The 23,591-nt window shown below is 38.3% G+C and overlaps 1 protein-coding gene across 2 annotated transcripts; it reads right to left on the bottom strand.

Annotated features, from left to right (window-relative positions):
- Window positions 1-13,429: 13,429 nt before the first annotated feature.
- On the bottom strand, window positions 13,430-23,025 carry FAM216B (family with sequence similarity 216 member B). Of its 2 annotated transcripts, XM_063103489.1 has the most exons (3): window positions 19,925-20,023; window positions 15,647-15,767; window positions 13,430-13,565 (listed from the first exon to the last, which is right to left on the bottom strand). In XM_063103489.1, exons 1-3 carry the CDS (start codon window positions 20,021-20,023, stop codon window positions 13,519-13,521), a joined length of 267 nt encoding a protein of 88 aa, XP_062959559.1. In that variant the 3' UTR covers window positions 13,430-13,518. The 2 variants fall into 2 exon arrangements, 1 of the variants encoding a protein (XP_062959559.1); XR_010024092.1 differs by lacking the exons at window positions 13,430-13,565; window positions 19,925-20,023 and adding an exon at window positions 22,931-23,025 and having other exon boundaries at window positions 15,678-15,767.
- Between the last annotated feature and the right edge of the window lie 566 nt (window positions 23,026-23,591).

The raw sequence follows: 23,591 nt of genomic DNA, 5'->3' as shown, positions 1-23,591 counted from the left end.
ATGTCATGCAGAACTTGGAGGGGATTGTGCAGAGAAACTAAAAGCAGGCTAAACTAAAACTGTTCACCCAAAGCTATTCATGCTAGACCAGAATTAGATTCATCACCATGTACCTGACGTGACCTTTGGAAAGCATGTTAACCATTTTATGTAAGGAGCGGCATTTGATCCAGGTTCACACATTTGCATACCTGTAATTTCATTTGCATATATTTTACTGTGCTGTGCTCTGGAAATATATTCACTTATTCTATTACCTCCTTTAAATCCCTTACACCATCTACAGTACAAAAGGACTGTAGAGGAACAAATATTGAGGGAAATAGTCTTGTTTTTAGAAAGGAAGACAATTAGGGAGCATCTATATGCAATCTGCCAACAAAACTGTCTTTTCTGGCTTTAAATATTTGGTGGATGTGCTCCTCCATTTTCTATTTTCACTGCATCACCCTAGGCCGGCCAGGGCTTTCGTACCTCCTAGCTGTTCTCCTGGCCTCCAGCCAAAACCATGCAATCCAATCTATTCCCTGTTTCCTGAATACTTTCCCTAAAATCCCACTTACCCAATGTTCAGTGGCCTTCGTAGGCATCTAATGGCACTTTTATATTATTAGGCTCATCACATTGCAAATCCTTAACTTCTGCCATTGTGAAGCTGCCAGAAATAAACAGCTGTGAGTACTTATAGCCTCCTCTACTTTATCACTAAAGACAGTAAAGAGAAATAAGTCTTTTCCAACTCTGCTTTTTCACTTCCTACATCCTCTGAGGAGTATTGTGTCCTCACCACTCAGTTCCTTGTTGGGGCAATGAGGAAAAAAAAGCAGAAGGCTGAGAATACGGACTGTCTCAGAAGGGCTGGAAATGTTCTTTTCTCCTTTTTTGTGTGTGTATGTGTGTGGAAAAGAAGAAAGAATAGAGATGGAAAGAAAAGGGGGGAGTGGAAAAATAAGGGCTTTAAGAAAGGATGAGGCTTTGACAAAAGACTTAGTGTTTAGAGAAAATGTTTGAAAGTAAAACTTCTGGGCAGCTTTCTAACACAAGAGTTCACAGCAAAGCTAAAAAGTAGAGTTATTTTGAGGTCAGATTCTTGGAGAGGAAGTCTAAGCTGAGTATTAAAGAAAAAACAAGGGCCGGCCCATGGCTCACTCGGGAGAGTGCGGTGCAGGTAAAGAAAAAACAAGACATAGAAAGAAGCTGAATGAAATGCAGTAGGGGGTTGGCTGCTTTAACAGTGATCAAAATAACAGCAGTCTAGAAGAGATGAAAGGTTTATTTCTCTTACAAAGAATTCTGGGTTGAAGGCAGTCCAGGAGGATAGGGATGCTGCTCTATGAGGTTGAAAAGGTTCCCAGATTTCTTCCATCTTGTTGCTTCCACCGATGCTGTCCTTGTCTGTATGATCAAAGTTGGCTCATCCCCTCCATATCCATATTCCAACCTCATGAGGGATGAAAGAGGAAGTGAGAGCAGTCTCTTTTACGGGCAGGAGCTCTGAATTGTGGACAACACTCTGTTAACATTCCATTTGCCTGAATATCCTAAGATAGCTGTACCTAGCTGCAAGGGAGGCTGGACAATGTAGTCTGTAGGTGGGCAGTTCTGTGCCAGGCAAAACTCAGGGGAGTATGTTACTAAAATAAAGAAGGTAAGACTGTAAACTGAGGAATAATGAGCAGTCTCTGCACTCATAGTTAGATAAGCAGAACAGTCCAAATCTCAGTAAGCTTGAGTAGGCTATATAGGATTTGGAAGCTAATCTTTGTTCGGATTGCACAGGTGGGTTGTGTTGGTTTTTGAGGGGAGCAAGAGAAAAATAAAGAAAAGGAGAGCTTAGAGGAAAAAAAGAAATTCGTATGTTTGGTGTGATTGACATTGTACTATAGCATGACACATTCTGAGGTCCATGGCTCTGGCCCGTAAGCGTGTCTCTAGTCTAGGGATCAGCAAACCTTTTCCATGAAGGGACAGAAAGCAAGCATTTTAGGCTTTGTGGGCCATGCAATCTCTGTCAAATCTATTCAGCTCTGACACTGGAGCATGAAAGTAGCCTAAACAATATGTAAACTAATAGGCATAGTTATTTCCAAATAAAATGTTATTTATAGAAACAGGCTGTGGTCCAGATTTGACCTGTGGGCCATAGTTTGCTGACCTCTGCTTTAGTCTGTTGCTCTTAACCTAGTATCTGGTCTCATCAAATATAACTCTTCTGTCAATCTTCACTTATCAATTTACTTAACTGAGTGTGTTCCATGCTAGGCCCTAGAATACAAAGGAAAGTGAGACATTGTGCCTGAAGAAAAGGAAATTATTGTCTAAGTAGGAGATATACAAGGAAATAATTTCAAAACAGCATGGTAATTTCTACAATAAACACATGGGTCAAAGTCTGTAGGAACACAAAGGAAGGAGTGCCAAAGTTTGCCTGGGTGTTGACAAAACCTTCCCAGAGGTAATGTTTATTCCAAGGTCTGAGGATAAATGGAAGTATCCCTGGCTGATCAAAGAGGGTAGGAGACTTAAGAGGAAGGAGCAGGATGTGCATAAGAAAGGGGAGGGGAGGGAGTTTAGCATTTTGGAGCACCACGAGTGTTCAAGGAGCAGAGAGGTAAAGGTTTAGGATAGGAGTTCAGATTATAAATGGCCACTTATAAATCATTCTAAAGACTTTGTTTTTACTTGTAGGTAATGGAGAACCACTGAGAAAAAGTTGACTCAGGCAGTGACCTGCTGCAGGAGTGTGTGCCTTTGACGAGAGGGAGGAAGACTAGAGCAGTGAAGCCACTAAGGATTATCACGTGTTTACATGGGGAGGGGGAAGGGGGACCTGAATATAGTGACCAGTGATAGGCAGGAAAAGAAGAAAATGGACTCAAGAGATTTTTAGCAGTTTGAGGTGATATGAACTATAGGTTTATTGGAAGCAAATTGTGTAGGGAGAAGGAAAATTAGGGACGACACTTAGGATACTGACCTGGATAGCCAAGTGCATGGTGGCACTTATCAAGATAGAGTGGAGGATACAGAAGGACTTGGTGTGTGGAATTTGATATGCTTTTGGTATGTATTTTCCATGCTTGCAGCAAATATAGGTGGAGTCTACTATGTAGTCTTGCTTGGAAGAGTCTGGACTAGAACTACAGACCTACTCAATTAAGATGCTTCACTTCTGGGAAGGGTGTGCTTAAGTACTTACACTCCTTTCCATGCTGGAAAACACAATTTCCTAGATCAAAATGGGCAAATACAAAAGCTCAGGGATATTCAAAATATGGATATGAGATATAAAATGAAGCCAAAGTCTGCCTACGCTAATATTAGACTATTTTTCACTGCAATTCCTCATAACCAATGAAAAGAATGAGGCAGTTGCTTGAGCCACAGTGTCTATAGGATAAGAATAAATTATTTAGGGGAAGCCAGTTGGTCTTGGTACTAAGAGTTTCCAGTGTGATATGTTCTCCAACAATATCCTCACAAAAGTGAAATGAATTTCACTGGACTGTTTCTTCTTTGGCTCTCAAAAGGGTCAAATTAAAGCAAAGTTGTACATGAGCAGTTTTATAAGGGCTTGGTCATTCTTAACTCATTCATTGTCTTCATAGTGTGCCTAGGTTGATAACCCCACAGGTGTTATGACAGAGAGACCTGAACATATAAGACATTCTGGTTCCTAGAGTGGGAAATGCCAAGGAAACCTAGCCTTCTATACTGTTGTCTTAAAGACAATTTTCTTCTCTCATTTTATGAATTTTATTCAACTTTATTCCTCTATATTTATACATGTAAGGGTTTTCTCTGAATAAGGTCAGTGTTGTAGGGCAGGTATGTTCAATGTCACTAGGTTTAGGCCAGAAGAAGCTTTTCTTGTTTAAAATGTTACAAAGAGACCAACAGAATACTGTTGCTATGGGCCATTATCTGGAACACGGGAATGGATTTGTACTGAACTATTATGACCCAGGACTTTCTCCTGTCTCTGAAAAAAGGTTAGCTGAGTAAACAGAGTCTGAAATAGAAGAGGAGCAGATTATCTAAATTAGAACATAAGCTTGTCATGTCATCTTTCTTCTCATAAAGAGCATCTCTCACCATATGTTCTATCATCTTGACTATCCAGATTTCATTCTTCACATCTAAGCAGAATCAGATCCTTTGTAAGCACTTTGAGAATATCCTTAGTGCATTACAGTGACCCGCATTTATAATTATCCTTTAACCTTTTCTGATTGAGAAGTGTTGGGAATTGAGTTGGATAGGGAATGAAGGGTTGGACAGATACGTGCAGAAAATAGGGCTAAGGATGGGGCATATGGATATAACAGATTTATTCCATTCACATCTAGCTTAGGGTTCTTATATCTTTCCTCATAATATTTTCATTTTCATTTATTAAAAAAATTATAAAATTACATCTGGGATTATTTTAAAGTCTTTTTTTTTTTTTTTTTTTTTTGGTAAACTATAATACACACCCTTCCCATCACCAGTTCCTCCATCCCATGGTAATCACAACCCTCACTTTTATGATAGTCACTATGCATCCCTAAATATTGACTTTTTGAACTTCCCATAAGTGGAATAATTTAATATATGCATATTCTGTTGTGTCTGGTTTCTTTCACTCAACATTATGTTTTTATAATTTATTCATGGTGTTGGATGCTATGATTAATTCATTTTCATTGCTGTGTAATATTTCACTGTATGAATAAATCCCAATTACTTATCCATTTTATTATTGATGGACATTTTAGTAGTTTCCAGTTTAGAGCTTTTTCCCTCCTATTTCTTTAATCACTTCTTTTGCTCTTCTTTGGTAATGCATTTTCTAAAATATAATAAGGTTTGTAAAAAAGGAGATGAGGAGGATTTACTTACTGACAGCCACTATAAACTCTATAAAATTTAATAAAGAAATTATCTTATATGAACTCATTTGACCAAACTCACCTTTTGATCATATGTAATACATATGAAGGAGCCATGTACATGGTAAAACACTAAAAATATTGAGTATTAATTGAGTAAAATTGTTTTACCGCAATTTCTACACTTCAAAAACCAGGTTAATTACTTAGCTAACATCAATGAATGTGTACAATGTCAGGCATTGTGTGCTAATCTTCCCAAAGCTCTACAAAGTAGAAGCTATTATTAACTGTGAAATATGACATCTGGAATTAAACCTAGATGATCAGACTCCATTACTGTGCTCTCAACTACTGCACTAAGCACTTTAAGAACAACCATGGAAGAAAAGATGGAACTTCTACTTTTGATCAGGTTATGTTTGCAAGACCATAGGATACTTAGTTCTGATATATATGTACATTAAAACCAAAAAAACCCACCTCACATGTTTATATAGCCACCATGACCTGTCAGGGCAGAAGAAGGACTTGCAGGTGGCTTCTCCTGCAGCTTGTTAGGACTCTTGGTTTTGTTCTCCCGTGGACTAAGTCCGGCAAAGGTAGAGAGACCCAGGACAACCACTTTGTCAAGTACTCACACAGGAAGAAGCAGACCCCACAACCGACAGCCACAGCCCCCCAGCACCTGTGGAGGTCAGCTTAGAATTGGTCACAGCTTGCTGTCACACAGTCAGGGCTGCAAATCTATAAGGTAACTAGCAACGACAGCCTAAGCAGAGGCATTTTATTCCATACAAAAATCTTCAGTGCCTTCAATAGCACCTGCCTGCTTATTAGCACTCAGCAAATGTCTGGTGAATGAGCTAGAAGAAAAAATATAAAACTGTCTTGACTGATTTTATGGAACTGAATCCTTTTGCTGTGAGTGAGAATCATTAGAATGTCCTTTTGAGTAAAACTGATTTCCATTTTTTCTCCCTCTATGGAAACACGTTGTTCTTTGGGACCTGCTGTGGACACGCTCATTAACAGTGCTACACACGATGCTTCCTGGCAAAGTGTTTGTTTGCGGTTGTATAGACACAGCTGGGAATGTGTGGTATTGTTTTCTTGCATCCAAAAGCAAAGCCAGTCAATTAAAACCTTGATTTATTTATATATCTCCTCTCTTCCTGCAATTGAATATCTTGTTCAGAAGAGTAGAACTCTATTAATGTGATTTATCACAATAAACAGCATGGTTCCTGCTTTAATTGATTTATTGTTTCCTCCATAAAAAATTTTCCCTGTATCTCTGTTCTGCACCAACTTTTATTGTTCTCTCTCCCTCCCCCAATCTTTGTTGGTGTTGATAATTTCTACAGGGACTAGATCTTTTACATAGCCTGCATCATAAATCATTCATTTCCTCTCTTTCTAAGTGCTGACTATAATCATTCCTTAAATTTTCTGAAATTAGCATGGGTTTCAAACCATTAGTCAAAAAAGGAGAGGGCTTTTTTGGGGGAGCAAAAGGCCTCCTGATGTTCTTTGTGGATGAAACAGATGACATTTTGTTAAGAGATTTTTATCTGACTTTAATTCTCTAGCTTTAATATATTCTTAACAGTTATAAATAGAGTGGTTTGTCTTAAATGGAAGTGTATCGATGGTAGCATAGTTATATCCAGACTTTAAAATGGATCATTTCACTTCATACATGCTATAGAATCTTGAATCTCACCTTGTCGTCTCAATTTCTTTACTGAAAATGATTCTGTTTCTCCAAATTCCTACATCAATGAATGAATATATAAAATTGTAGTGGTAATTGTTCATAAGTACATATTTTATAACATGTACTAATAGAGTAGTAAAATATATTGCAATAACAATATGCTCTGCCTGATAAAACTTCATCATAAGACTCCATTAACACGTTCAGCTGGTATCAGCTTTTGAAAATGCCTTCCACTAACGTGGATTATACTTTGTATAAGTGAATGAAGAAAAAGAGATTCAAATAGGAATTTCTAGGAAGCCTGGGTAAAATGAAAAAATGCAGAATCAGGAGTGGATGAAAAGGCACTTTCGACACTCATTGTGCTGCCCCTGCACTTTCTTACCACCCTCGCCATACAGTCCTGTTGCTGTCCCCACACCCGAATGACACGGCTTGTCTGTGCCCACCTAGCCCCAAAGGCCTCATTTTACTCTACCTTATCTTCCTTTTCCAATTCCCTCTTCTCTTGAGCTCTGCAAGGCTGGCTCTCCTCCTGACTCTCTGAAGGGTCACTCCAGCTCCTCTAGGGCTCCCTGCTGCACACCCCTGCCGGTCCCAAGGTCCCATCCTGTTCTCTGTTCTCTTTCCTCTGGGCTGTCCTTCCCTGGTGAGCTCCCCTCCTCACCTCTCCACCACCCCAGGGCTAACCTCTCTCCCAGGCTGCAGCAGCCACGTCAATGCCTGTGAAATGGGGGACCTCAAACCCAACTTGTCCCAAACCAGACAATGTTTCACTGCCCCCTAAATCACCTCTTCTTCGGAGGGCCGTTTTCCCTGTGCTTTTTACTCTGGCTTCCCTGGGACCCCCTCAATCTCTTCCATCACACATACGCATCCAGTCTGAGTCATCGATTCTTCACCAGGTCATTTGCTTTTATCCCCTGTATTTCATTCCCGAGTTCAGTCCTCCTCAGTACAGCTGTTGGCATGCTGGGATAGGCCCCCAAAAGGTTTCCCTAAGTCCTTCCTCTTATTCTCGGACTCGCCTTGCTCAGTACTAAGAATTGGCATTCCTAACACGTTCTCAAGCCAAGCTCCTACTAAAAACTACTCCAGTGACTCCTTACTGTCTACCAATTAAAGTTTATTAAAGTTTCTCCATGACCAAGCCATACTTCCTAGTCTTGTTTCCCACTGCTTGTGTATATAAGCTGTCTGTGTTTCAGTCACACCTAATTGCTTGTAAGCATAATAGTTAATAACTATTATTCCCACGAGCTCTCAGGTGTTGTAAATACAAATGTACTTCAAAAAGTTCATGGGAAGATTCATATTATCTTTTAATTCCATTTTTCCATGAACTTCTTGAAGTACCCTCATATGTGAACACATGAATGACAAACGTCATAAGAAGAATCACTTACCATAATCCATGTCCCCATGAGATACATAATCATAAACTAGTAATTTTGAAAAAATATTTAAGGCTTTTTCATTCTTGTTTTAATTGTGTAGGTTCTGTTAAGAATTACGCTAAATTCTAAAATGACTTTCTTTTTTTTTTAATGTATTCTCTTCTTTTTGTAGAAAATAACCTGACAGCTGGAACCTTAACAGCTGACTTTCTTTTCCCAAAGTTAAAGGCCATTTAATTTATATGGAAAATACATATGTTCTTTTGATCTTCACTCCTTGTCTGGATTCAGGCATTTCCTAACAGTTCCATCATTCTGATCACAATCCAATTGATGTACTTCCCAGCTTTTTCAGCTGTCTGGCTCTTCAGTTAGGAAATGCAGACACATTCTACAACTTACTCTCTGCCTTTTACATGCCATCTGACCCCTCAGCCACCCTCCCTGCAGCCCCTTCCCTCCCTGCCTGATCTTAGATGTGCTTCAGAGCTCCTGAAATATGGAGGTTTGCCTTCTGATCTTTGCTTTCTTACATAGATATCCAATGCAACACACAATATAATAGCTTATTGAATTTAGATAAGTAAATTCATATTTTATATTTATAAGGATGTGGGTTTTGTTTTTCTTATAGAAAGCTGGACTTCTGAAGCACCAGTGACTTTCAATGATATCTTGTTAAGCCATTTTGATTGTTTTTCTGGACTCGTATTACTTTTAAACTACTAAAGTTCTTTCTCTAGGACTCTCTGTCTGTAAACAGGTACTCATTTGCCTTCAGGTCTACCTGTTCCATGAACAGGAGGATGCTTGTGAACTCATACCATGTAGCAGCTGAGTGTCTGGCTCCATTATATTGGGTAATTGCCTCTGACCCTGCACCTAAGCTGTGCTTTTCAATAGCGACAGGGATTTCCTCTACTTCTGACCTGACTAAATCTATCGTGTAACTGGCGCAGTATGATAGCCCTAATATGGAGAAAAATGAGCAATAATTCTCCAGAGGTAGTTGAGGGACTAATTTCCAACATAGGGACTGATTACATTTCAGGCAGCTGACTGTAATTTAGGGAGGAAAGCAGAGTCAATGAGGCTGATATAATGGTCTTCTCTACAAGCACTGATGCAATTAGCAGCTCATTTTAATTGAAAAGGTGCAGGAACTCTCAGACATTTTTCTATGGCTTCCATCACAAAATAGGGACTAGTAGGGAAAACCAAGACAAAATTAATTTTGGTGGAATCATAATGCATATTTAGTAAAATCAACTCTAGAAATCATGTTAGTAGATTTAGCTACTATGTTATTACATACCATCGGTTTGCCCTGGCTTTTGAGTAAGAATAATGAATAGTTTATTTACATGGGATATTGAGATTTATCAAGGAGATACTTCTCCTATCCAAAAAAGTCTTTCTCATCATCTAGCTCTTGCCCCTAAATTTTTGCCAAATTTGCCAAATATGAATTCAGTTTTTTAGGGTTAAAGTATGTGACTCACTCCTTAAATGCAAAGGGCTACTATACTTTAGTAAGCTTAAGTGTCACCTGGGATGCTGTCTCTTATATTCTAATTCAATGGGTCTAGGATAGGACCCAGGAATTTACATTTGCATTCTCAGGGAGTCAGGTATATGAATTGTATTCTGATAAATACTGCTCTGAATACATAGATTATACATGAATTAGGTATTAATTATTAAACATCTTAGGCTTATTTGATATCATTTTTCCCCATTAGCATGTCAGGGAGTTGGAACACAAAACAGCTATGTTTCAAGAGAGGGTCATGGCAGGAAGGAAGAGTACAGCATGAGGCAGTTGCCTGAGAACACAAGCACATGAATTTGTCAAAATTCATTGAACTTTGAGTGCATTTACTGCATAGAAATTATGCCTCAACAAAGTTGTCTAAAAAGAAACACCCTATATAGCCACACAGAGTAAAACATTCAGGTAATTCAAGTTCTGTTTCTTGTCTTTATAGTCATTGTTCATTTCAAATCTACTGTTAAATGCAAGAATATATGGTACCACAGTGATTGGAGACATGAGCTGATCCTGTGTCTGCCAGGAGCCAACTTCATTATGGGTAATTCTCTGAATTACTTTCCATGTAAAATGAAATAGTTATTAAAGGAAAAACAATAAAAATGTGTACTTTGAAGTTTGCATATGTTATTAAAACTCAACAGTAATCTAGCAATTGTTTAGACCAATAAAAGATTTTGGGGGGAGTATTTTAGTACTGATATTGTTTAGAATTGCTGGCTCATAGTGATAATAAAAAGTAGACCAACTTTTTTAGTCAGCTTCATTACTGTTTTAAAGTTATTTAGACACTGCACCCTCTATTACCTGCTCCTGGGGTGGAATCTTCCCAACACCTGTCCTTGATATACTTCTGCTACTCCTTATCTATAGCCATGGCTTCCAGGGACCCAAGAATAATATCACAAAGTTGGAGGCCCATCTAATTTACCGAATCTTTGAAAACTTCACTATTATTCAACAAGTATTACTGATGGTCTACCACAGACCTGGGGCTGTTCTAGGTGCTAGCAATATCAGGTGAAATGGTCATTGACCTCCAGGACTTTAAGTTCGGATGACATCTACCAGTATTGTGATAGCAAGCAAGGTAGTCTCCACAGGTCAAAGTAGTAGACTTTCCTAAAAGTTACAGGTTGTCCTCTCTTCCCCTTTGATATCTGTCTCAGTGTCCTCCCAGGTGAGCACCTTCGTTCCAGCACCATAATCAATCATATTCCTCTTAAGCTTCAAGTGCGAGGCTGGGTGGGGACATTATCTTCTCAGAAGAGAGAGCTAATGGGACCTTCTGCACCAACTTAGATCTATTTGTCCTACTTATAGGCCTGTGATATTCACCTGCCAATCAGCTCTTATTTATTTTTTTATTTTTTTTACTGTTCATTCTTTTATTATTATTATTATTAAAACATAATTGATTTACATATCTGTTGGGTACAGAGTTGAATATCAATATCTGTGTCCACCATGTGATGCTCAAATCAGGATAATTACTATATTCAACATTATACAATGTAATCATTTTTCACAGCAATCAGCTCTTAAAAGCCTCTATTGGACACAAGGTGCTTCTGAGATTTCTGATGCAGGGATGAGCTCAGAATCATAAGTGGCCTCCTTTATAGCTTGCATCACTAGTTATGGCTTACTCAGCAAATATCTATGCCTATCAGAAAAAAAAAAAAAAGCTAAGATAGACATACACGCAAGAAGTTCAGAGGGACCAAAGGCCCCTCATGGAAACTATGGGAAGGTTAGTATAGGCCAAATCAGGCCTACCATAAACGTTGTCCCTTAAGAGGGCTCCCCCATATCCCACCCCAGTTCCATCTGAGTTTTTTTTTTTTTTTTTATTTAAAGCCTACCAAGCAATTTCTAACATAAAACTATAAAGCTACTTAGAGTACACGAATCAGGGCCTGGATTTGCAGAGGTCAAGAAGCTTATTTATGCTTAAGTGAATGACCTGAGAGGTCAGTAATGGCTTCCCCAAAACTTCCCATCAGACTGGTAGGCCAACCATGCCCCTTGTCCCTCCCCATGGAGTATACTAATATTTATAAAGCAAATGTATTTCACAGGGCCTAGTTTCCAAAGCCATGTAGTTTCAGGTATAACCTAAACTTTTAAAATTACATATAGAAATGTTAACTTTGCAAAAGACAGGAAACTTTCCTCAGGCTAAAGTCTCTGTTGTAAATATAGAATTGTAACACAGCAAAATTGCTGGCTGAAAGGGTAGATGTCCTTGGTGCAGGTTAACCTTACTTGATTGTTATGTAAACATACTAAGGAAATCGCTGTAGGGAAAGAAAATGTTTGGTAAGAACAAGCTTTTGTTGGTGGATTGACTTAACCTCTTACAAATTGCATTATTGAATGTCACTTTTTTATTTCACTGATGTTACCAGTCTCTATTGTTAAACTACACTTAGCCATAACTACACCTATGTTCCTTTTCTGTAACTTTCTGGCCTGGAGAATAAATACTGAGATAGAACCCCAGTTTGGCATTAATTTCCCAAAGGAGGAATGCCTCTCTCTTGAGGGTTCCAGGAAATTAACCCCTTTGGGATGTCTCACTGCTCAGAAGAAATGGGCTTTGAGTAATCTTTTTTGCATCTCCGTAACCCCGTGTGAGGCAAAGCAACACCTCCCAAACAAAAATCAGGATCTCAGAACCAGTACTCGGGATTTTCAGAATCCCATGACAACTTTTATATCTTATATGCTAATGGTTGCAGAGAGAAGATTATAATAATCATCAATGAATTTTTTTTTTCTGGTATTAATGCAGTATCTTCCTTTCGGATCAGTGTTAGCATGTCCTTTGTCAAGCAAGTTATATTCCAACTCAACTGATTCCTTTGATGGACATGACGAAGTCATTGGCTGATTTGAATGGGGTGAAGCTCTTAAAAAAGATGAGGAAAAGGCATTTTTTATTTTGACTATACATGAGCACTGATGACTAATTTTTAATACACACACATATCGCTGGTGATGAAAATAACTATTTAATATAACTAATGTAAAAATGATCTGACTCTGTTATCTCATTTTTTGCTTATCTGTGTAGTTTTGGGTGCTTTGCTTAAAGCCTTTGAGGCCATGGAAAGGTTGGAGTTGAGATCAGTTCTTTGGAGGCTATTGCATGCTCTGCTAAGAGCGTTTCTTTAGCTACCAGGGGATGGTATGTGCATGAATTATCTTTTCGGTGTCAAGGCCAATTATAGCTGAGTAGAATCAATCCAAATGTGGCAGGCTGAGACATGCAAGTTTCAAGATGGCACAAAATGATTAAGTCAGGCAAGAACCAGAAGCTTTGGGGCCAAGCCAAATGCTATGCTTGATGGGGAAAAAGAGAGGAAGGAAACACACAGTTCAATTGCTGCTGAGATGATACAACCCTGAAAGCTCTCCATGATCAGTGCTAACTCCATATTGGTTTGAATATTTTCAATATGTACAGTGGGTGGCTTGCAGGGAATGGTCACCCCGTGACAGAGGGCCTGGCACCCTCTGGTCACTTGTTCCCTTTCACTCCTTTTGGGAGGTCCTAATTCAAAAGTTTTAAAAGTCATTTTACTCTATGGATTATACGTGGAAAGGCTTGCTTACTCTCAGTTCCATTGCTCTTAAACCTTTCAACTAGTTCTTGCTGACAAAGTTTATATAAATGAGAGAGATTATTCCAGCTCTGGGGTTTGTATTAGAAGTTATTCTTTTATTTATTGTCATTAACAGATATGCACTAAACACCCACTAGATGCCAGAGATACATAGCAAACTACCCATTTCAGACATTGTGCAAAGTCTCAGTTCCTCAGCATTCAGGTCCTTGTGCTTTGGACCCTGGGTCGAACCACAGACAGAGGAAGTGCTGATGGACCTTCTCTTGTCACGGTTGAAGACTTCCAGGGAATGGTTCTTTGAGGAGCAACCTTGGCTGAGGCTCTCTTGGTTGAATCTCTAAGTACTATGGCAGGAGACAAGGCTTCCTGCTGAGTAATTGTAGCCTAGGGGAAAGAAATAAGAGAAACTACAAAGTCAACATTTTTACAAAACAAATAAGCAAACAAAACTGTGAATATTCACATTGTGTATAAAATTTCTTCTACTCTTGTGGTTAGCATGCCAGATTATATGATCTTTGAGGATGGGAAGTGTATTTTTTTTCTTTTGCATGTCTCATTCAAGAGGTCAATAAATACTTAGTCACTGATTAACATGTCAAATCATTTGGAAAGGGACTTGAGCCACAAGAAATCTTCACATGAATTACTTATCTTTGATATCAAAACTGTCTTCAAACCAGAAAGGCATATTTGATTTCTCTCAGTGTTTCTCAAAGTGTAGCTTGCAGACCACCTACTAGAGAATCATCTGACTGAGGCCAGGTGCTTTTAAAAAATGCTTATTAAAAACAAAGAGTTCTGACTCTACTCCAAGGACATTCTGAATCAGAAACCCAGAGGGTTAGCCCTGGAAATCTGCATCTAAATAAGGTAACAAGTGGGTTTTATATCCACCAAACATTTAATACCTCTGCTTCTGGATTGATTGGCTTCTGTGCAATTTTGCTGTAAAGACCAAGTCCCTAGATGATGCTTCTGCAACACTTCAGACAATCATGGGGACAAGACTGAATCCCAGCTCCTCCACTTACTCATACTAGTTGCAGGACCCTGGTCAAGTTATTTAACTTATCCATATTTCAGCTTTCTCTTCTGTAAAATATAGGTTATAAAGACAGCTACCACACAGAGGTGTTTGAGTTTTAAATAGGATAATACATGGAAACTTCTTAAACAGTGCCCACCACATAGGAAGCCCTCTATGAAAGATAACTATTATTGCTGTTGTTGTTTTTATTAAGTCATTTGCAAAAACCATGTCTTCCTTTTGTGTAACTATGGGAACAACAGTGTAAGGTGGATGTGCTAATGCCGAGTGAGTGGATTTTTTCTTTAAAGCACTTCATTGGAGTTAGGAGAAGAGATTAATAGAGAGGGGCTGGCAGCTGAAAACATTTCCTGTAAGAAAAGGGACTTGACAATTGCGGCTTTCAGTAGGTTGTTGCTTAGTGTGTGAAGGTCTTTCACAACCATTATTTCATTTGTGCTTCATAAAATCTGAAGAAACTTGTGGAAGAGGAGAGATGGCAGAGCATGGGGGTGAAAAGGCACAATCTTTGGAGGTGCTGACCGACTTGAAGTCCTAACTGACATTTACTATTGTTGGGAAAAATAGGAAAATGGTCAGGGCCCCTCAAATGTTCAGAATCTTGCTGAGCATTTGCTGTAAACATCCTCAGGTGTTCTTTGTTGTGACTTAATGTAAATTGCGTATGGGCACCCAGGTGTATAAAAGACTATCAGCTCTGATCCACAGTGCTTCTCAGAACTCTCAGAGAAGCCACTAGGACAATTGCTCCTAGATCTGAATAAAACCCATTCATTTTTCTATACCTACAGCTCCCAGAACCTTTTTATTCTATTCCTAGCTCACAGACCTGCGTGTGGAGGGTTTGTGACGCAATCTGTGCAACAGACTCGAGGGGTCTGTAAGCCCCAGCTTTACAACTATCTGCATGATCTTGGCAAATTACATAACCTGCCTGAGCTTCCATTTTCCACAACTGTAAAGTGGGGAGAAAATGAGATATATGTAAAGCTCTTAGCACAATGTCTGGAACATGCCAAATTCTCAATAAATACAACTGTTATTGTCGTAAGTAAACCAAGCCTCTGAGTTTGCACAGAAAGCAAGGGGCTGAGCTGTAGTGTGAGCCTCGGCTGGCTTTCTAAGCCCGGTGCCATTGATCTTCTAGATCAAGTTCCTGTAAATCTTGGAGTCGTTAACATTTTATAACAATCCATATTCCGATTTCTTTGGACCCTCTTAATTTACCCATAAAACTTTGCTCTCTATTGTCAGGAATAATCACTTTTAAACTTGGCTAGCCAACCACATTGATAAAATAGCACACTAGCAGAGGCCATTCTACTTGAATTATTTATCTGGAAACTTGACTTTCAGCTGGAGCACATAAGTCCCTTCCTGAGATACCTTGTTCAGGTCAGGTAGTTAAACTCACCGAGCAGCTGCTGGTGCTGAAGGCTGTGAACATAACGGGTCTGCAGGGCCTCCCACTGGGGCCTGGAGTTGTAAATCTTCATGATGCTGTAAAGGTAGCGCTGTTGCCCTTGGGTTAGATCCTGTCGGAGCAGAGCACGTGATTTTGATGAGTCTGTAGAATTCTACTGGATTAAAAGTGTGATGTATTCAAAGCTAACCTCCATGAAAATAAGATGTTTCTCTTGCTAAATACACACACACATTTTAATGTACAGCAATTGGAAAACAACAATTGAGTATTTTTCTCTCTCAGTTTGCTTAAAGTCTTCCACTGGCCTGTATAATGATGAAAACGGATAAGTAAAAGATTCTAGGTAAGTAGGTCGTGGTATTGGGCTGAGAGAGATCTAAAAATTTCCAAGATCTTATAATTTTATTAATCCTTATTGAGGAAAATAGGTCGTGAGGATTAACACAGGGCCTGAAGTATGCCAGGGTGGGTAAAAGGGAAATTTTCACTGAAAGTTCTCAATAAGCAAAGGGGATAGACAGATGAATAGATGGGTAATGTGGTGAGAGTTCAACATCGTTAGTAAAAAAATGCTTTTAAAACAGAGAAGGAAAACAAACTCCTGCAGCAGTCAAGGAAGCCTTCCTCAATATGAGGATGATCGCATCTGAATCTTAAGAGCAAGAAGTTTCCTGAAGGGACCAGAATACTGGTTCTCAAAGGGCATGGGCAACACCTGGGAACCTGTTAGAAATGCAAATTCTCAGTCCCCACCCAGACCTACAGAATCAGAAACTCTGGGGGGTGGGGCCGAGCACTCTGTACTGTAACAAGCCCTCCAGGTGATTCTGATATATGCACACTAAAATTTGAGAATCGATGGTCTAGAAGAAATAGAAAAGCTAGTTATAGGCAGAGGGAGAAAGTGGTACAGATTCTCTTATGGGGCATGAAATACCTGGGTATGTTGGGAACCAGACATATTTTTTTAGTTCAGAGTAAGCCTAGAGTCTAATTTCAAACAGGCTGTAGAGTTAGGCGGGGGAAGATGATGAAAGCCTTTTATGCTGTGTATTCAGTTTAGAGATTAAGTTTTATATGAGGAGCCATTAAAAGTCTTTATCTAAGGCAGTCATCGTCAACAGCGATGATTTTTGACCCCCAAGGGACATTCGGCAATGTTGGCAAAAATTTTAGATCATATCAATTGGTGGGAGGAAGAAAGGGTACTACTGGCATTCAGTGTGTAGTGGCCAGAGATGCTGTCAAGCATCCTGTAATGCACAGGACAGCTTCCACTCCCTTGCAACAAAGAATTATCTAACCCAAAATGCCATACTTGAAACTGATCAGATTTGCATTTGAAAAAGATCAGTCTGGTCTGGCTGTGGAGAATGAGCTTGAGGGAGACAGACCACTAGTAGGGAGACAATTGAGAAGGCTACTGTAAAACAGGATCAGAAAATGATATTCTAAAAGTTTGCTGCTTTGGAATGATAAAAACATTGAATTAAAATAGAAAGACCTCAGAAATATGTCTCAGAACCAAGGTCTCTCTCTGTCCTTCCCTGCCCTTCTGTCTCTCTGATCCTTTTACTTTAAGCACATGGAAGACTCTCTGGAATTTCCTTATCACACTAAGGAAAATTCATTCTGAAAGAAATGCAATTACCTTAAGATCCCCTCCCCAGGAATCTCATCAAATAACCGGGAAAGATTAACCACCAGAGAAAAGAGACTAAAGGTAGTCACCATGCCCAGAAAGACTTTTCGTTTATTTTTTTGAGAGCAGCTCTGAGAACTTGCCTGGTAGACTACATAGTAAGACAACCTTTGTTCACAGTGAAGTTCCACCCCTCACCTTCCTGCCACTCCTCCAGATCTCAGAAGAAATTTTTCCCAGGCCACTGTTCTTTGGGCTCATTTATTTCCCCTAAAAATCAGTTACTACCTCTCTAAAATTACCCACAACTCCCCATATCCCTTTCCCCCATGAAGAGGATATTTAAGCCTTAACCATATGGCCCTTCTTTGAGTCTCATATTTGTGGAACTTTCTTGTTCACATACACTTTAATAAATTTGTATGCCTTTTTCTCCTGTTAATCTGTCTACTGTCACCTTTCAGTGGGTGGAGAGGAAGCTTTTCCTCTGCCCCTACACTACTGTTATAAAGGTATGGAGGAACGAGAAGGTTCAGGGCTTCAATTACTATTACATACCTAATAAATCTTAAGAGCTTATCATATGCTATGCTAAGCATTTCGAGTGTATCATCTCTTTTTTTAAAAAAAAAATTAATTGATGCATTATAATTATACATACTAATGGAGTACAAGCTGATATTTTGATACATGTATATGTTGCATAATAATCAGGTTAGGGTAGTTAATGTATCAGTCACCTCATGCATATATCATTTCTTTGTGGTGAAATATTAAAAAGCCTCTTCTCTAGCTATCATGTAATATACAAAACAACTGTTAACCATAGTCACCCTACTATGGAACTTATTCCTCCTCTCTAATTGTAATTTTGTACCTCTTGGCCAACTTCTCCATGTTTTCTCTCCACTCCTGTCCCCTCCCCAGTCTCTGGTAACCACTGTTTTACTCTCTGCATGAATCATCTCTTAAGTTAAAACTGTCCTATGAGATGGGCAATTTATTGTGCTCATTTTACAGATGGAGAAACTGAGGTAGTGGCATCAAAATTTTAGAAAATTGAAGATAAAAAAAGTTCACTGTAGACCAAAAAATTCAAGACAATGGCAGGTTTTTAAAAACTAACTGATAACTATGTAATAAAAACCAAAGTTATAATGATTATATAACAAAGTAGGGTAAGATGACTTTTACCTGTTACAAATTTTGCATGGAGCTGAAATTTAGAAATCAGATTTCTTTTGAGGTCTAGAGACCTTAAACTTAGTATCAAAAATATATCCAGAATGAAAGTAGGAAAGCTAACTACCTCACAATTTGAGACATCATTGCAGCTTTACAGCTTCTGAATGAGATAATTTAAAGGATAATATCTTTAAAGAACAGAATGGATTCCATTCCTGAATAACTAATTAAGCCTTTTCAAATGATTGAGGACAAGATAATATGAAAATTGTAAACCAATTTCAAGAGCAATTTCTACAATGGGAATTTCCACTATATAGGGATAAATCTTAAAAATTATGGTTTTATTTTACAAAAAAAAGAAAGAAAAAAAGAAAGAAAATGCCTACTTCTTTTCCTTAGTAAAACTCTAAACTTCCTAAACAAGAAGTAATGGGTAACATTCCTAATATTCTTATTTGTGGAGTATACTTACAGAGTCTAGTTCCCTGTAGTTTCAGGTTTAGCCTAACTTCTTAAAAGTACATATAAAATGTTAACCTTGCAAAAGACAGGAAACTTTCCCCAGGCTAAAAGTCTCTGTTGTAAGCTAAAGAATTGTAACACAGCAAGGTTGCTGGCTCAAGGACAGACAAGTTACTGATTGATATATAAAGATACTGGGAAATTGCTGTAGGGAAAAAGTGCATGCTAAGATGAGTTTTTGGTTGGTGGATTGACTTGACCTTTTGCAAATTGCATTATGGAATGTCACCTTGCTTGTTTCAATGAATGTTACCAGCCTCTACTGTTAAACTATAATTGGCCAAAACCCCACATATGTTCTTTTCCTGTAACTTCCTGTTCTAGAGAATAAATGTGGGGCAAGAACCCCAATTCGTGGTTAATTTCCCAAAAGGAAGGAATGCCTCTATCTTGAGGGTTCTGGGAGATTAACCCCTTCAGAGCTTCTCACTGCTCGGAAGAAATGGGCTTTGAGTAATCCTTTGTGGCTCTGTCACTCAGGGGAAGAGAGGTGACAAATCTGTGGCAAGCAAAGCAACACTTACCCTGTTTCTTCTTCTTCCTTGAGGGAATGGAAGAGAGCTGAAATTTTTACAGAGTTTTTATGAGAGTGGCTTTAACTAAATTTGATTGAAAAAATCTAAAAGCTCTGCAAAGGGAGCCACAGTGTGGTCAATTAGTGAGTTTCCCATCACTGGTGGTGGGTCAGCCATGAAGGGATGACTGTCTACCAGAGCTCCTGAAATGGGATTGGTGTAGGAGTAAATCATCCAAGTGCTCATTCATTCACACATGTATGCCTTTGACATGTACCAAGGGCTGATGTTGGGTCAAAGATTCTCCCTAACACTGCATAAAGAAAGACAATAGAAAAAGTCCTCAAGCTTGAAGAAGAGACAGAAGAGGTCCCTTCATCTATGAATAAAATTCTGTACCTTCAATAATGAAGTGGCAGAGGCAGAAGAAGGGACTCGGATACAAGGAATCTGTGGAACATTCTGAAGATTTTCTTGTCTTTTCCAGTTTCCTCCCATTCTTTTTTCTGTATCTCCAAGGAACAACAAAGTATAGCATAAAATTTCATTTTGCTCAACCAATTTGGGGGATGTACCTAAGTAAATAAGTAAGCAAGTAAATAAATAAATAAATAAATAAATGTTATTTATTCCAAGGGGTAAGAACATTTTCTCGCAGGCTTCCAAGTAATTGACCCTCACCAGACTTAGTTCTGCACCTTTTCCTATGCTCACCCCTTACATATGAAAATAATTATTAATTATTTATGGAATTAAGGAATAATTCAGAGACCTTGTTTTTCTGCTTCACTCTTTTTGGAACAGGTGGGTTGGAGAGCCATGCTGTTTCTACAACAGTTCTTTTTTTTTTTAAGGTAATTTATTTAATTGAAGCACACTGATTGTACATATTTGTGGGGTACAGAGTTATATCTCAATACACGTATGCAATGTATAATGATCAAATTAGGGTAGTTAGCAGATTCATCATCACAAAAATTTATTGTTCTTTGTGATGAGAACATTTGAGCTCCTCTCTTCCTGCATTCAATAAATTATTAATTATAGATGCTTACCACTACTGTATACTGCTTGAATTTATTTTTCCTATCTAGCTGTAATTTTGTGTCCATTAACCAACCTCTCACTATCTCCCTTTCCTCATCCCCTTCTACTCTAGTAACCCAATTTTACTCTCTGCTTCTAAAAGTTCAACTTGCTCCTTTTTTAGCTCCCACATATGAGTGAGAACATGCAGTATTTATCTTTTTTCTGCTTTACTTATTTCACTTAACATAATATCTTCCAGCCTCTTTCATATTGCTGCAAATGACAGGATTTCATTATTTTTCATGGCTGAGTAGTACTTCATTGTGTATATATACCACATTTTCTTTATCCACTCATCTGTTGATGGACACCTAGGTTGATTCCATATCTTGGTTATTATGAATATGCAACAGATGTTTCTTAATAATTTTACATAATATTCTTTATCTTATCTGATTCCAACAGTAACATATCATTCTGAAAATTTTGGAGAAACTTATAAATTCAAGACGAAAATAAGATTAACTGTATTAGTCTATTTCTGTTGCTTATAACAAAATACCCAAAACTGGGTGATTTATAAAGAAAATAAAATTTATTGTTTACAGTTTCTGAGGCTAGGAAGTCCAAAGTCCAGGGAACACATCTGGTGAAGTCTTTATTGGTGACTTCAGTGACGGCAGGGTATCACATTGCAATATGGTGGAGCAAAGAGACAGACTCTCCTCTGTCTTCCTTTAAAGCCCTCCAAACCATGCTCCTGACCACCATTATTAATCCATTCATTATGACATGGTCCTACAATCTAATTACCTCTTCAAGTCTCCACTTTTCAATTACCATAATAGGATTTCCCACCCTCTTAACAGTCACAGTGGGGACCAAGTTTCTAATAAACAAAACTTGGGGGTCACAATTCAATCTTCAGTGAGTTTTTTAGGGGGACATAATTCAATCCACTACATTAACCTTATCTAACTATCCATAACTCCTGTTGGAATTTGGTTTACTTTTATTTATTTACCTATTTATTTATTTATTTATTTATTCTGTGTACCTTGTATGTGATTTTCTGTGTATTGTGCATTTTCCAAGGTCATTGAGTATTTCTTGAAAATATGGTTTTTAGTAATAGCATAGTATATCCTTACATCATTCTCCATATCTAACACATTTAGGCCTGCAATTTTATAGCACTGTACTATAAAATAAACTATTAAACTTGGTTTTATTTCTACTTACCTGAGAAAGATACAGACTGAAGGAATCACAACTGCTATGATTAAGTCTCCTTTCCTGGTGATTTAGAATTTAGAATCTGAGGTATATATAATGATTAAAGAAATTAACAATCCAGGAATAGTAGACACACTGGAATAGGATTGTCAAGGCGCAGAGTGGAGACCCCAAGCATTTCCGCCTCTGTTCACCCTTTGTCCTTGTCAGCACTGTAAACTACCAAATGATAGGAAGTAAGAATGCAGCAAATCAAATAGAGTAACAGATCATCTAATCATATCAGTATCTTATAAATACAATGTATCACATACTGGCTGAAGAAAAGAAACTATAATAGAAGTCGTATGGCCTTTAGAACTAGAAGGACTTGGGTTTCTTTCTGTCCCATCATTCTTATGATGGCAGTGCAATGCCTACCTCACCGGATTGCTTGATTTACTGAGATTATGAATATAGAATGCTCTCACTTTATGCCAGTTTCTTCTCTCTCTACCCACCCTAGTGTATGCTCATGCACACAGGCGCACACATGGGCACACACAAATACACATGCGTAAGGAGTATTTTAATGTGTGTGAAGACTCTGATTGGTTCTGAGTTCACAGATCGAAGGCTCAGATCTTCCTAAGAGAATTTTTTTAGGAAAACATCAGTCAACATGTCTGTGTGTCCTGTTTCCACAATATAAACTTATAAATATTTTATTTAATACAGCTTTCCTTCAACGTGCACTCCAGAAACCACACCAACCAAGACATATTCAATATTCTCTGTGATTGAAGCCTAGGTTCTATCCTGTACTCAAATCACCTCAATATCCCTCCTCCCATTTTCCAGATCTATAGAGCAGAGAATAAATATTCTTTAAAGCTGGAGAGATTTCTTCTGTCAAATAGCATATTTGACATATTTCTTCATATCAAATAGCATAAGGAAATGACTGATGATCTTTCTTGTGGCAACAATTCATGTATGCTTTTCTTGGGCTATGGCTGAAGAAATCCATCTTAACTATTCAAGTGGTCTATACCTGATAAAGTCTGATTAAAATGCTTGGGGAGTTTAGTGAGAAAAAAATCTACAAAATAACTTAGATCTAAAAAAAATAAAAGACAGATTTGTTTAAAAGGAACTTACCCCGTATGGTAGCTCCCCCCTTTTTTAAAAGCTGGTATTCATATTCCATATAGTTTTCTTACAAGGGCTCTTTGTTCGTGTGGTGGTGGTGGTGGTGGTGGAAATTCAGTCTGTTGACAAGCTGATATCCAGGCAACATTATGTGATGAAAAAAGAGCTGGGGAAATTTGGCCGTGTGCCTTTCCCTGCTTCTGGATAACATTCAACTGCACAGTCTCAGATTTTTCTCTTCTAAATTTTGTGTTCAGTCAAGTGTCGACTTCTAAATCTATGATATCTGCATTATATGTAGACTGGAGGAAAGTACATGGAGACACACATGCTGAAAATTAAAGGTCAAGAAATCCATCAAGGCAACAGGCCATTACATGGATGTTTCCCAAATTTGGAGTCAGTAGTCCTCTTCCCCATTGCTCAAGATGATGAAGGAACAGTTTCTAAAAATAGAAGTATGGGCATGAGTTTGGCTGTGGTAACTATGGAATTATTCCATAGTTCATGCTAATGTTTCTTTTTCATTTGGGGGGAGGTAAGATATTCTTCATTTTTGATCTTAGTTAGAGGCTACATATGATGATGATAAACCTTGGCATAAGGGTGCTGTCCACGCTGACCTCATATCTTCCTCTGTGACAGCATTATTACAACAGACTTCCTTTCT

Source organism: Cynocephalus volans, chromosome 7, assembly GCF_027409185.1.
Source record: "Cynocephalus volans isolate mCynVol1 chromosome 7, mCynVol1.pri, whole genome shotgun sequence".
Lineage (NCBI taxonomy): Eukaryota > Metazoa > Chordata > Mammalia > Dermoptera > Cynocephalidae > Cynocephalus > Cynocephalus volans.
Note: the sequence above shows the minus strand (reverse complement) of the source record. Positions and strands in the feature narration are given on the sequence as shown.